The 13,168-nt window shown below is 54.4% G+C and overlaps 4 protein-coding genes across 4 annotated transcripts; all 4 read left to right on the plus strand.

The window, feature by feature from the left end:
- Positions 1-1,534: 1,534 nt before the first annotated feature.
- On the plus strand, positions 1,535-2,161 carry C8A04DRAFT_29564 (uncharacterized protein; the record flags this gene model as incomplete). Its single annotated transcript, XM_062781051.1, has 3 exons — positions 1,535-1,625; positions 1,697-1,731; positions 1,787-2,161. 3 exons carry the CDS (start codon positions 1,535-1,537, stop codon positions 2,159-2,161), a joined length of 501 nt encoding a protein of 166 aa, XP_062636167.1.
- A 1,483-nt stretch (positions 2,162-3,644) lies between these two features.
- Positions 3,645-4,586, plus strand: C8A04DRAFT_38012 (uncharacterized protein; the record flags this gene model as incomplete). Its single annotated transcript, XM_062784081.1, has 1 exon — positions 3,645-4,586. The coding sequence occupies one exon, from the start codon at positions 3,645-3,647 to the stop codon at positions 4,584-4,586; it is 942 nt and encodes a 313-aa protein (XP_062636168.1).
- Positions 4,587-6,671: 2,085 nt separating this feature from the next.
- C8A04DRAFT_38013 (uncharacterized protein) lies at positions 6,672-8,558 on the plus strand (the record flags this gene model as incomplete). Its single annotated transcript, XM_062784082.1, has 2 exons — positions 6,672-6,762; positions 6,817-8,558. The coding sequence occupies 2 exons, from the start codon at positions 6,672-6,674 to the stop codon at positions 8,556-8,558; spliced, it is 1,833 nt and encodes a 610-aa protein (XP_062636169.1).
- A 1,076-nt stretch (positions 8,559-9,634) lies between these two features.
- Positions 9,635-13,074, plus strand: C8A04DRAFT_12927 (tRNA synthetases class I-domain-containing protein; the record flags this gene model as incomplete). The annotated part of the gene is made up of 4 exons (XM_062777516.1): positions 9,635-9,709; positions 9,790-10,143; positions 10,208-11,909; positions 11,969-13,074. The coding sequence occupies 4 exons, from the start codon at positions 9,635-9,637 to the stop codon at positions 13,072-13,074; spliced, it is 3,237 nt and encodes a 1,078-aa protein (XP_062636170.1).
- Positions 13,075-13,168: the final 94 nt, after the last annotated feature.

Raw genomic sequence — 13,168 nt, forward strand, 5'->3', positions numbered from 1 at the left:
CGAGAGGACCGAGCTGAGCCGTGTCCGAGAGAATGAGAAGGCACGGAATTGCACGGTCGCGAAAGTAGAATATGCCCCCCAGACTGAAAGAAACGAAAGGAAGTCGGAGAGACAGCACAACAACCGTGCATGCACGGGCAGTGTGGGTGACAGCGGCAGGTTGATTAGGTTGGTTGGTGAGGAATTGTGAAGCACTCCCATCTACCGTCGATCGCTCTCGATGCTTTGCTTGGTTGCGTGGACACGGAAACTCAGGTTGGGGAGCCCCAGAGTGATACCGTGTGAATCTATACATATACTGTCTTATGCACGGACAGCCAACGTTCACCGTAGCATGCCTTGGGATGTTTTTACCAAGATTTTGCAATTTCACAACGGATTTTGCTGGTTCAAAATACTTTTCTAGCTCAAAATGGAACTTACCAATCTGATCTACCTCTTGAGGTAGGTATGCAGGGACCGATGTCTTTGCGAAGTCCAAGGCTGCACTGAACGTCTAGTAAGTAGATACCTCGTCGTGTGGGAAAGCAGGACTTAGAACAAAGAACTACAACCAACATACAACGAAAATAAGAACAACACCAGGTTCATCAATCCCTGACATTTGTTCCCTTTGGACGTACTTCAGGTTGTGCTATACTAGAGAGTCAACTAACAAGACACCTTTCCTTTCCGGGAGGATACACCGTCTGTGTCCCGGTTCCGCACTTCACTTCACAGCGGCAAGGACCTAGGTAGTTTTCTATGTCGCTCTTTCCTCATCTTCACAGAAGGAGGAGAACCCTTTCAATCTTGCTCAAAGTTATGAAAGCATGCTCTCCCGACAAAGTGCTCTTCATGCCCTGTTCTTTGTCGTTGCGCCCTCTTCAACTACGCAGGCGCTGGGTTGCAATCACTGTCGCAAAGCCAACCGGCTGTTCACTCTCACCGGCCCCCAGACTACTTTTCACAATATGCTACGTCCCAAACCCACGACCATCTCCCTGACCCGTGCAGATGTTGCAGATGTGGTCCACCGCCGGCGCTTCCGCAGATACCTCGAAAGCGCCGAAGATGATGCCTGTGTCGCTTTTCTTCCAGACCGGTTAACGCCCGTTGCGTCAAACACCCCGAGACATAAAGAAGTACTAGACACATATGACAGTACAGGGAATGGCTCACATCCTTCTTCCGATACACACAGTCGAACATGCCCACAGCTAGTCGCCAACCTGCCACTTCCACAACATTCCCTTGATCCGGCGAATGGAAACGAAAGTGCCGCTTCGTCCCAAGACGTGATTAGTAGCCCAGCACATTTGTTAACTGCTGGAACTAACCAACATTGGAGTTCTCCTTGGGCATCGCAACTGTGCCTACGACCGAAAAGCAGACCATCAGCGGCCACATCCCCTACCGTGGAACCTGATGCAGACAGTGGTAGCTCAACAGACTCACCCAACGCGACTGAAAACACCTTGCAGGATCCTCTCCCATCTGACCAGGTGATCGGTCAACTCCCCTTGGAGATGACACGCGGAACCACAACGTCATCATGGTCATCCGTAGGAATCACAAGTCCACGACACATATCGCCAGCCGCGTCGTCTGCCAATCCGCTAGTCTCTCCAGCGATGCCATTGAGAGTATGCTCGACTCAAATACCTCATATTATCAACGAAGAGTCCTAACTTCAGCACCGTCTAGGGCTCACCAGATCGTTTCGACCCCTCCGAAATCCACCAGGACGAAGTACGTTTAACGAACTCCGAGGATGAATCTAAGTGAAACTGACACTGGCGCCTAGGAAGCCCTCACACCAACCCGAACCACAACGCCGGTGTCAGGGTTCTGGGACCCTCGCAGTCAGCTCAGGGTTTATAACGACTCGTTGCCGGCTTCATCTCAGCCGCAAACCCCACAAAATCTCCCAGAAGCTCGCCACCAAGGTCGGCCCAACGGATCATACACGGCGCCGGCCAGGCGTAGCTCACCTCCGCCCGCGTGGACACCGACAGTGACACGATCCCGGACGCGCTTCGGACAGAGAAGGGAGCCGAGCCCCATGAGATTACGAACGCTAGGGCCCGGAGGGCAGTATGGTGGAATGGTGAACGTCGACGACGAGGCCGTGGCCGAGGGGATGGCTCATGTTCCGTCTCGGCCGGGCGCCGCAGCATAGATTATCCGACACATCTCTCAGAGAGACGCCCTACATGTGTAGAAGAATGGCCCTGCCAGGCTGGATTTGGAGGGGAGGCAAGGAGAACGGGGAACACGGTTTGGGTGAAACCCGCATGTCTTGTGGCCAGGAACCCGTCGTCATTACTGAATTGCTCAACGAAGGCCTTCAATGGGGAAATATTGCTAGAAATAGGTACGCATCTACCTTAGAGTAGAGTACTTGAGGAGAGGAGCCCAGCTCGCCCAGTACCAATTTATTCGATTCCATCGAACCTTTTCTTTTTCCAATGGTGACCAAGCAGCCAAGCAAATCACGACTCATCGAGTCGTCAGGTCCTTGCACAGAAAAAAGACCAGGGGAAAACTTCAAAAGTGAGACCGGACCAAGCCGGCGCCGGGGTCCGATTCGTTCGCGGCCGTTTGCGCGGACGTGAGAAGAAGTCTTCATGACGGAACCGAAGCCTGGCTTGCCTGGCTCTTTCTTGGCCCCCGACTTTGGAGCTTCCACAATCCGCTGCGGCCGATTGGGCTAACTAAATTCATGCTGACGCTCGTGCCGCACCTGGCGAGACAAGGTCCCATTTGTGGATTTACCGGCAGGACAAACGGGCGCTGCCCAGGAGGAGGCTGCACAGACCACACCCTCGCACGGAGGCCGAAGCAACACGACGGCGGAGGGCTGACAACAGCGGGGCAACAGCCGATCTAACCATTTGGAGTTCTCTGGGGTGTTCCGCCTCCCTCAAACGACTGCAGGATGAGCTGACGAATCATGATCGGTGCTGTGGAGATAAGCCCCACTTAAAACCGGAGCCAATGGGATGACGGAAAAAGGGTCCTTCCCAGGTCCCATGCCGGCACCCACAAGCTCCAGCTCTCTCCGACGCCTTTTTGCCTGCCCTTCAGGTTGCCCAGATCTTGCAGGTTCCTCGCATGCCGGTCCGCTGCACTCTTGCGCTCTGCCTCACTTTCGCCGCCCTTCCCTTCTTCTTCTTCTCCTCCTTCTTCTAAAACAACCCTCCTCCCACAATTCCTCCCCTCCCGTTTTCCCCTCTACCACACTCAGGAATTATATTGGGGCCAACTCAATTCCACTCTCAACCAATACCACACCTCTACCAGAGTCGTTCCTGGCTTACACCAACATCCAATCTCGTCGCGCCAAGCCCAGGTCTCGCGATCTCAGTTCGCCGTCTTCACCCTTCTTTAACACCAACACACTTCGCCGTCGTTCGATATTACCGACTTCGACTCTCGTACCTCCTCCTTCGTCTTTTTGGCCAATTGTCTTTCCTACCCCCGGCCATTCCTCATCGTGTCAACTTCACTTCACACCTCCGCACCGACCCTACGATATCCCCACTGCACCGCACTTACATCATCGAGACGTTTCTCCGAACTAACCATCATTGCCTCTATCTCAAACCTAACCAACCCCTCTTTTTCCCACTCATCTAGTTCTCCCCTTTAGATCTTTCAAGATGCCGTCTTTCGATCGTATCTACGCTTCATCGCCGGTCCTCGCCATGCCGCCACAGGCTGCCCATCAAGGCGCGTTCAGCAAGTCCTGCCTTCAGCAGCCAATCCTCCCCTATAGCCCACCCAATTCTAGCTCGTGGTGCCTGCAATTAGCACGTACTTGCACGGCCGCTGGGCGCAAGCGGTCTCGCGACGAGGCAGCTGTCAATCTCGATCCCCCAGAGAAAGTCGTGGAGGCGCTCCCGGCCAACGAACCCGAGGATGACTGGGTGTATGGCCCTGGCATGACGCTTATCAAGAAGTCCGCTGGCTACGTCCCCGAGGCCGGCACTCAGTCCGGAAACTGGGTTGAAGAGCGAGCGGCGGTAGAAGATGCGCGCAAAGCCGAAGCGGCTCTTCTCGCTCAGGAACAGCTGGCGCAATCGCGCCCTTCTCTCCGCAGCCACAAGTCTCAACGGCTCGACATGACGACACCACCCACCACTGCAACTGAGAGGTTCCCAAGCCGCGGTTCAAGCCCTGCGCGCGATTCTTCCAATCCGATGACCTCGTCTTCAGATTCCCTTGCGCAGCCAATCGTGGATGATTTTACCATCCACCTCGGCATTGGTTGGAGCCGCATTAGCGGCCACATTGAGGTCGCCGCCCGCGGCTGGGCCCGTTACATCGAGAACCATTATCCCGTCACCAATGCGAAGATCGTCTTGGAAAGCCGCGGCCTTCAGTCATACCTAGTTGAGGCAAGCGAGGGGTATTTCCTCTTCGCCGAGAATCTCCGCCAAGGCCGGCTCGTCAGCACCACCTCAGAGGGCACCCTCAACAACCTCAAGATTTCGCCTCCCGTGTTTGATGGAGCCGACATGCTACATGCTTCATCTGGGCCGTCGAAAGCTCTCGACCAGGCTGTGCTCCCTGTCGTCTCGACCGACATGGATATGAGCTGAAAGGGCTTTTTCTTCTCAGTATCATTGGGAAGGGGGATTTGGCTTTTATGGGAATGATTTCTGCCTTTTTTCATCATGGACTTTTGTCTCTGGACGCAACTTGCTAAGCAGCCGGTGCTCGGTACGGCGGTGGATTGAGAATGAAACGTCGACACGATCGGAATTTCGGCCATCTTTGGAACGCGATCGATTTTTTTCTTTCTTTCCCTGGTGGGAAAAGGTAACCTAGCTTTTCGGGGGTTTGGACTGGGGGTAGGAGTTACTCTTCCACGACACGGTTGTACGAATAGAGGCCATCAGCGAGGCTTTTTTTCCAAAACTTCAAAATGAAATGCATCACAAATCAATATTTGCAGTTTAAAATCAAGTGTCGTGAGGTTTGTTGTGCGCTGACTCAAAAGGCCGAATTCGAATGGGCACATCAATCTTTGCAACCGTCGCAAATCACATTTCCATGTGTCAGACCTTGCCAGTCTAATGAAGGGAGTTGTATATTTTTAGCGGTTCTTTTCCTTTTCCTCTACTAGTACGAAGGTACAGCACACTCGCCCCTCGAGAAGGCCAGGCATCCGTTGAGGTTGGATTCTTCCTTGATGGTGACGGCCGTTACCAGCTGTGGGCCAGCTGGCACGGCCTGGCTCTTCTTGGCGGGGTTCGGTCACCATCCACGAACTCAGAGGCTTACATGTTCTCGCCTCGCTGTCACCTCACAAAGCCCATTTCATGTTCATTTAATGCGTTGGGTTGTAATTATTACTATTATTCTTATTGCTGTGAGGAACAATACCTCCCTTTTCTGGTGCTCGGATAAGCTGCTCGATCAATGAGTCGAAGGTCAATTGAATACGAGCGACGTGGAAACAACGTCAGGCATGGACTCGATTGACGGACGGGGGAATAAAGGAAATCCAACTCTCATCACGGATGACAAGGACGGAAAGGTGTTTTGAAAGGTAAAGCTACGGCGACATGATTGAAAGTATAAAGCCCGCGCGTGACAAACGGACAACGCACAAGGCAGACCACAGAACGCCTTACTTCGACGCGTACAGACTGGAATTCAATTGCCATCTCCGGGCCCCATCGCATGTATCCAAAGCTTTGGCGTGGTCTGTGTGCTGAGCCAACAACTTTCAAGCCTTCTAGAATACCAACACAGTTGCTCACTTCTTTTTGCCAGCCCTGATGTTGATGAAGTCATTTCTTTCTCATTTTTTTCTTGTTTCACCTTGAGGTTTTGTGTTGTTCCCGACCTGCAGGTACCAGTTTTTATCCAATATCTTTTCACTTGGATGGGTCAACCCAAAACCTGAGAAAACCAACGCAGGAAACAAGCCCCTCGTCGCCAATCGCTGTCAGCAGACCCCCCTGCTTTGGCCCTGCCGAGCACCAGAAACTCCCATCCGGTGGCGAAACACCCACCAAATGCACCCACAACCAGCGCCTCGAGCACCAGTCCCAGCTGAGGAGCCGGTTGAGGTGTTGCGTTTGGCTCTCCCTGCTTGCTCAGTTGTCCGCTAACCATCTCCAGTGGCTCGCCATCGACAACCAGGGATTCACTCAGGTCTGCAGATAGACACACACAGCCTCGCCCCCACGGGTCGCAGCCTCGGAAACGTTCTCTTCTTCTTTGAACTGGAATCGATTTCTCTCCTGTGCGCGTCCTCTCTGTTTTCGCCTCGAAGTCCGGCCACGGCCCTTTGTTGACATGCTGTTTTCGACCACTTTGTTTGCCTAATTAAGACCCCAGCGGGCTTCCTGGGGTCGTGCGTTGACCCCTCCTTCACAAGCACCCACCCACTGCACTGCAGCAGCAGTTGAGTCGCCAGCTGCCAAACGCGTGCGCGCCAGCCGGGAAATCGCCAAAGAGGAAGAGAAGAGGAGCCAGGAGGCAGCCCGGCGTGGAGCGGCTCGAAGCTGCAAGGTTTCCGGGCCTGTTCGTTCGGACGCTGCGACAAAACCGATAATTGAAATAAACCGAACCCGACCAAACACCCGACCGAACATCTGACAAAACATCCGACCGAACGATCCAACAGCCGGATCCGGGCGGCTGCGCGCGCCAACCGGACCAACGCGCATTCCATGGTATCATCCCATCGCATCGACGGCGTGACCTCGCTGATGGTGCGGGGGGCTCAGTCGGTGGTTGGGACGAGTTCCAGCGGCGGCGGCGGTATTGGCGGTGGTCATGGGAGTCGGGGGATGACAGCGGCTTCAATAACGGGAGGGTTACACAGCTCGTCGCGATCTCGGCGCTACAATCGCTCCCACGCCGGCGGCGCCTCGTTTATACCCCAGAACGAATTTCCCATCTTTAGTCACAGTGGAGACGTCGAAATTGTCGTTCGCGTCGCCTCAGGCCATGAAAACCGCTACCTCCTCCACCGCCACATTCTCACCCGCTGCTCCGGCTTCTTCGAGGCCAGCACTAGCAATGAATGGTCGCGTGCCCAGACCGTGCCGCAGCTTCCCGCGCCTGGGACGACGATGGCGGTCGGGGCGATCGAGGAGAAGAGCGGGAATGGCGGCGGTGAGCTCGCCCGGATAGACGACCGCGACCGAGGGAGCAGCAGCGACGAAGGCAGTAATAATGGGGGGAAATACGGGTTAAATACGGCGGCGTTGAGCGGGCAACAGCCGGTCAAGAGGAGGTGGAGATACGAATTGGACTACGGGTCCGATGATAACGACATACCAATGCTGGTGCAGAAAGAGGAGGACCCTATCAGCCCAGTACCCGTGGTGTCAAATTCCATATTCGGTGGCGGGTCGGCGCCCACAACGCATTCAGGTCGATCCTCTCATCGCAAGTCAGGTTCACACTCCTTTTTTCGATCGGTCGCCAACCTTGGCCTCTCCGCAACACATCACACCCCGGCTCTGCCGCCAGCAACAGCCGAAGAGCAAGACTTGCTCCGAGACTACGATAACTTGTTCCGCATCATGTATAACTACCCGCCCTTACTCGACGCCGTCAACATCGCCGACGGCTACGTCCAATGCAAGTCGCTCCTTCACTTAGCTGATCAATACGACGCTCTCGCCGTGGTTGGTCCTCGCGTGGATCACCACATGCTGCAGTTCCAGTCGCGGCTATGGAAGCAAATCGCAAAATACCCCATCAGCTACCTTCGTCTCGGCTACTTAGCACGGTCCAAAATCATTTTTCAGGAAGCGCTTATTCACGTCGTCGGCCAATGGCCCGCCGGTGAGCGGTCCATCCGAGCAGCACTACCCGAAACTGTCGTCGATATCATCGAGGACAAGGTCGACGAGCTTGAGGAGACCGTCAGCCGCATCGAGGCGCGGCTGTTCCGGCTAACACTCACCACCCGTTCTGGCGAACGCATCACACCGGCCAACGGTTATATCGAATGGTTAGCAGTCAGCCTTTTCCGACAATGGCTGGCCGATAATACATCTCCGCCACTCCCACCATCGGCCCCGGTCGACCGAGGCCATGGCGGCAACAACGGGCGTAACGGTATCGCTGGCGGGCCGCGCGGCAGGCTGGGGAGTCACAGCAGCGCTAGCGGGGGGAGCACGACCAATGGTCGCTCTAATGGTCACAACAATAACAACAACAACCTTCAAGTCGCATTATCACCACCCGTGGTACCCACTCTTGCCTCTCTTGGCCGTACCTACCGCCTCCTCGGAGGCGTCGGTGCCAGTCCCAACTCGAGCGAGGGAGCCATGGCATCACCTGGGAAAGGCGTCTACGGCTATCTGAACCACGATGAATGCAAGCGCTTTCTGAAACTCACGCCAGACCTGTATACGCGCGATAACCTGCGGCGGTTTGAAAAGCGCGTGGATGAGCTCAAGGCGATGGCGCGTGAGGTGGTGCGGCCGCTGATGGGGAGTGGGCTTGAGCTGGAGATGATCCATGGAGTTGGCGCGGCCGGGGTTGGGTATCTAACGTGTACTACGGTGAGGGAGAGGGATTTGCCATGGGCGTACGATTGATTCGAGGAAAGGATCTTGAGAAATGGTGTGTTAGAGAAGATCGTTCACCATCTTCCAGGGTGGGTTCGGTGAGAGAAGGAAAGGTACCCGGGACCTGGTGTCCGGACACCTAGGCATGATGACGATAACCTTGATGTGGACAAGATTGGGTGGATTGCCCCGGTTGGCGTTGTCTCCCCTACGATATATATGTCATGACTTGAGCGTAACGAACAGATGGACGGATGGGCATGGTTTGGATGGAGGATACCCGCTGCTGGATAGTATGCATTTTACGCTGCCTTTTCTTTTGTGGGTATACAACGGGGTGCAAAGCGACATGGGGTTTGAAGTGGAGATGTTTAGGATATACTTCGCGTTTGATATCATGTTTTGTGTGTCTTGTGTTAAGGTACATGGAATTTCTGTTTCCTTTTCAGATCCCGTGAAGCAGAACTGAACCGTAGATTTCGTGGATGTGATGAGAATGACCTTCGCAGGTCGCCGCCATTTCTCATCAAAACAAAGGTTTTGGATAAATTATGCCGGGGAAGCCTATGCTTCATTTCTGACACACTCCGAAAGTTGGAGATTGAAGATAAACCTACTGCTTGGAATTCCCAAATGATGTTTCTTTCACGGAGTAGAGCTGCGCCCCAGCCGAACAATGGCGCGCGGTCCCGCAACAAGAGCTAACAGACCGGGGTGCGGCCGTAACAATCCCGGAGTGGGCGATTACATTTCAGATACTCGTGGTATCGAGATTACGCGTAATGTGTTTGGTATCAATACTCTTTCAGAGAGTGGTACTTTCTATGGTCTGTGCGCGAAAGCGGTGAGTCCGGACGGTCCACTGTTTTCAACCAGCAGATGGTAATGTTACCGACGCATTACGCCCCGCTACCCCGCGACCCCTCCATTCCGGGTGACTTGCCGCTGAAATTTATTATTTTGGGATAACGCCGTAACCACACAGTGGTGAGTCAACAAGTTGAGCCCAAGGATTTTGCCCCTCTTAGAGAGAGGGTTTTCCTTCGGCAACCTTGTCCTGGTACTTTCAATCTTTTGGAACTAGCACTTCTGTGCAAATCGCAAGCATGTCGATCGATTTTCCCAAGGAGGAGGAGGCCATCATCGCCAGATGGCGCGAGCTCAAGGCCTTTGAGCGTCAGGTACGAAAGCCGGTTCAGACCAACCCCTTTATCCTGCACGCGACAAGTTGGAAGCGTTCTTAGACGCTAATTCCGCGCAGCTCGAGCTCTCCCAAGGAAACCCAAACTACACCTTCTACGATGGCCCTCCGTTCGCGACAGGTCTCCCCCATTATGGGCACCTCCTCGCCTCCACCATCAAAGATATCATCCCGAGGTATTGGTCCATGAAGGGATTCCATGTTGAGCGGCGCTTTGGCTGGGACACTCATGGCCTGCCCATCGAGCACGAGATTGACAAAAAGCTGGGTATCTCGGGCAAGGCTGCCGTCATGGAACTGGGCCTGGAAAAGTACAATGCGGAATGCCGCTCCATCGTGATGCGGTATCGCGAAGAGTGGCGCCATACCGTTGAGAGGCTAGGGCGCTGGATCGACTTCGATAACGACTACAAGGTATGTTGCCCTTGTTGTGGACATCGAGTCGTCTGATCGTGGCAAGATGCGCTGACAATGGTAGACGATGGATCCCACGTTCATGGAGTCGGAATGGTGGGTGTTCAAGCAGCTCTTCGACAAGGGTCAAGTGTACCAAGGGCATCGGGTCATGCCGTACTCCACCGCACTCACCACTGCTCTGAGCAATTTTGAGGCCAACCAAAACTACCAAGACGTGACCGATCCCGCCATCGTCGTCGCTTTCCCCCTTAACGACGACCCCGAGACTAGCCTGCTGGCCTGGACAACAACGCCATGGACTATGCCTTCCCACCTGGGCCTCGCCGCCCACCCTGAGTTCGAGTATATCAAGATTCTTGATGAGAAGTCCGGAAAACACTATATCCTCTTGGAAAAGCTCCTGAGTACATTGTACAAGGATCCCAAGAAGGCTAAGTTCAAGGTGGTGCAAAAGTTGAAGGGCAAGGAAATGCTTGGATGGAAGTACCAACCCCCATTCGACTACTTTTACGAGGAATACAAGGATGTCGCCTTCAAGGTCCTCAACGCAAACTACGTCACCGACGACAGCGGCACGGGTATCGTCCACCAAGCCCCAGCTTTTGGTGAAGATGATTACAACGTCGCGGTTGAGAACGGCATCATCACCGAGAAACGGCCGCCCCCAGACCCAGTGGATGACTCGGGCCGATTTACTAACAAGGTGTCCCACTTCGCCGGGCTTCATGTAAAGGAAGCCGACAAGCAAATCATCAAGCACCTGAAGAACTCGGGGAGGCTCGTGATGGAGTCGCAATACAAGCATTCGTACCCCATGTGTTATCGCTCCGATACCCCGCTCATCTACAAAGCGGTGCCTTCTTGGTTTGTCCGCATCCCCGAGATCATCCCCCAGATGCTGAAGAACATCGAAGGGTCGCACTGGGTCCCATCGTTCGTCAAGGAGAAGCGGTTTGCCAGCTGGATCTCCAACGCTCGCGACTGGAATGTGTCTCGGAACCGGTATTGGGGTACGCCTATCCCACTCTGGGTGAGCGACGACATGGAGGAGCGTGTCTGCATTGGGAGCATCGCCGAGCTCAAGGAGCTGAGCGGTTATGAGGGCGAGATCACCGACCTACACCGCGACAAGATCGATCACATCACCATCCCGAGTAAGCAGGGCAAGGGTACGCTGAAGCGAGTGGAGGAAGTCTTTGACTGTTGGTTTGAGTCGGGTAGCATGCCCTACAGCAGCCGTCACTATCCCTTCGAGAACCGTGAGCAGTTTGAGAAGAGCTTCCCCGGTGACTTCATTGCCGAAGGCCTGGACCAGACAAGAGGGTGGTTTTACACGCTTTTGGTCCTAGGTACTCACTTGTTCGGCATCTCCCCGTTCAAGAACTGTGTCGTCAATGGTATCGTGCTCGCTGAGGACGGAAAGAAGATGTCGAAGCGTCTTAAAAACTACCCGGACCCAAACCTCGTCATGACTAAGTACGGTTCTGATGCTCTCCGCCTGTACCTCATCAATTCGCCAGTGGTTCGTGCTGAGCCCCTCCGATTCAAGGAGTCTGGCGTGAAGGAAGTTGTCGCCAAGGTTCTGCTCCCTCTTTGGAACAGCTACAAGTTCTTCGAGGGCCAAGTAGCGCTATTGAAGAAGGTGGAGAACGTCGATTACCTTTTCGACCCAAGCATGGAGTCCTCCAACAGCAACGTTATGGATAAGTGGATCTTGGCCAGCTGTCAGAGCTTGCTTAAGTTCGTCAATGAGGAAATGGCCGGTATGTTCCAATCCTGAGAGTTGGAGTGAACAAAGTTGCACATGCTGACGAGCTCACAGCTTACCGCCTGTACACCGTTGTACCCAAGCTTCTGGAACTGATCGATAACACCACTAACTGGTACATCCGCTTCAACCGCAAGCGGCTCAAGGGCGAGAACGGGTTAGACGACACTATCCATGCCTTAAACACACTCTTTGAGGTCCTATTCACGTTGTGCCGCGGCTTGGCGCCTTTCACACCGTTCCTCACGGATACCATCTACCTGCGGCTCCTGCCCCACATTCCCAAGGAGCTCCAAGGTCAAGACCCCCGCAGCGTCCACTTCCTGCCCTTCCCTGAAGTGCGCCAGGAGCTCTTCAACGTTGATATCGAGAGACGTGTTCAGCGGATGCAGAAGGTCATCGAGCTGGCTCGCTACTCCCGCGAAAAACGTACCATTGGCCTCAAACAGCCACTGCGGACGCTCATCGTCATTCACCACGACCCGCAGTACTTGGAGGATGTACGGTCTCTCCAAGGGTACATCACTGAGGAGCTCAATGTGCGCGACCTGGTGTTGACATCGGACGAGGCCAGCCACGGGGTCCAGTACAGTGTCACGGCCGACTGGCCCGTCCTTGGTAAGAAGTTGAAGAAGGACATGGCCCGTGTCAAGAAGGCGCTCCCGAACGTGACGAGCGATGAAGCCCATGGCTACGCCACAAACGGTAAGCTGGTTGTCGATGGCATCACGCTAAGCGAAAGGGACCTCGTCGTCAAGCGCGGGCTTAAAGAAGACGATTCTTCGAAAAACCTCGAGACCAACACTGACAACGACGTGCTCACCATCCTCGACGCCGAGATCTATCCTGGCCTGGCTGAGGAAGGCTTGGCACGCGAAATTATCAACCGCGTGCAGCGCCTGCGCAAGAAGGCTGGCTTGCAAGTAACAGATGATGTTAAGATGGAGTACAAGGTCCTCACGGACCCAGAGGAGTCGGGCATTGAGAAGGTGTTTGACTCGCAGCAAGCGGCCATCTCGAGGGCCTTGCGGCGGCCGCTGGATAAGCATGAGGTGACGCATGTGGAGGGGCAGATTAAGCCGGATGAAAAGGACATCATTGCGGAGGAGGAGCAGGAGGTCGGGAAGGCGACATTTTTGTTGCGATTGCTCAAGCTTTAAAACGCTGTGTGTTTGGAGATATGGGCGGTTCCCGAAACCTTGAGCCAGTTGAGACAGATAGTTGCGAGGGGGATGTCGAGTATGTAGATATAAA

This window comes from Dichotomopilus funicola, assembly GCF_033296635.1.
Source record: "Dichotomopilus funicola strain CBS 141.50 unplaced genomic scaffold C8A04scaffold_40, whole genome shotgun sequence".
NCBI lineage: Eukaryota > Fungi > Ascomycota > Sordariomycetes > Sordariales > Chaetomiaceae > Dichotomopilus > Dichotomopilus funicola.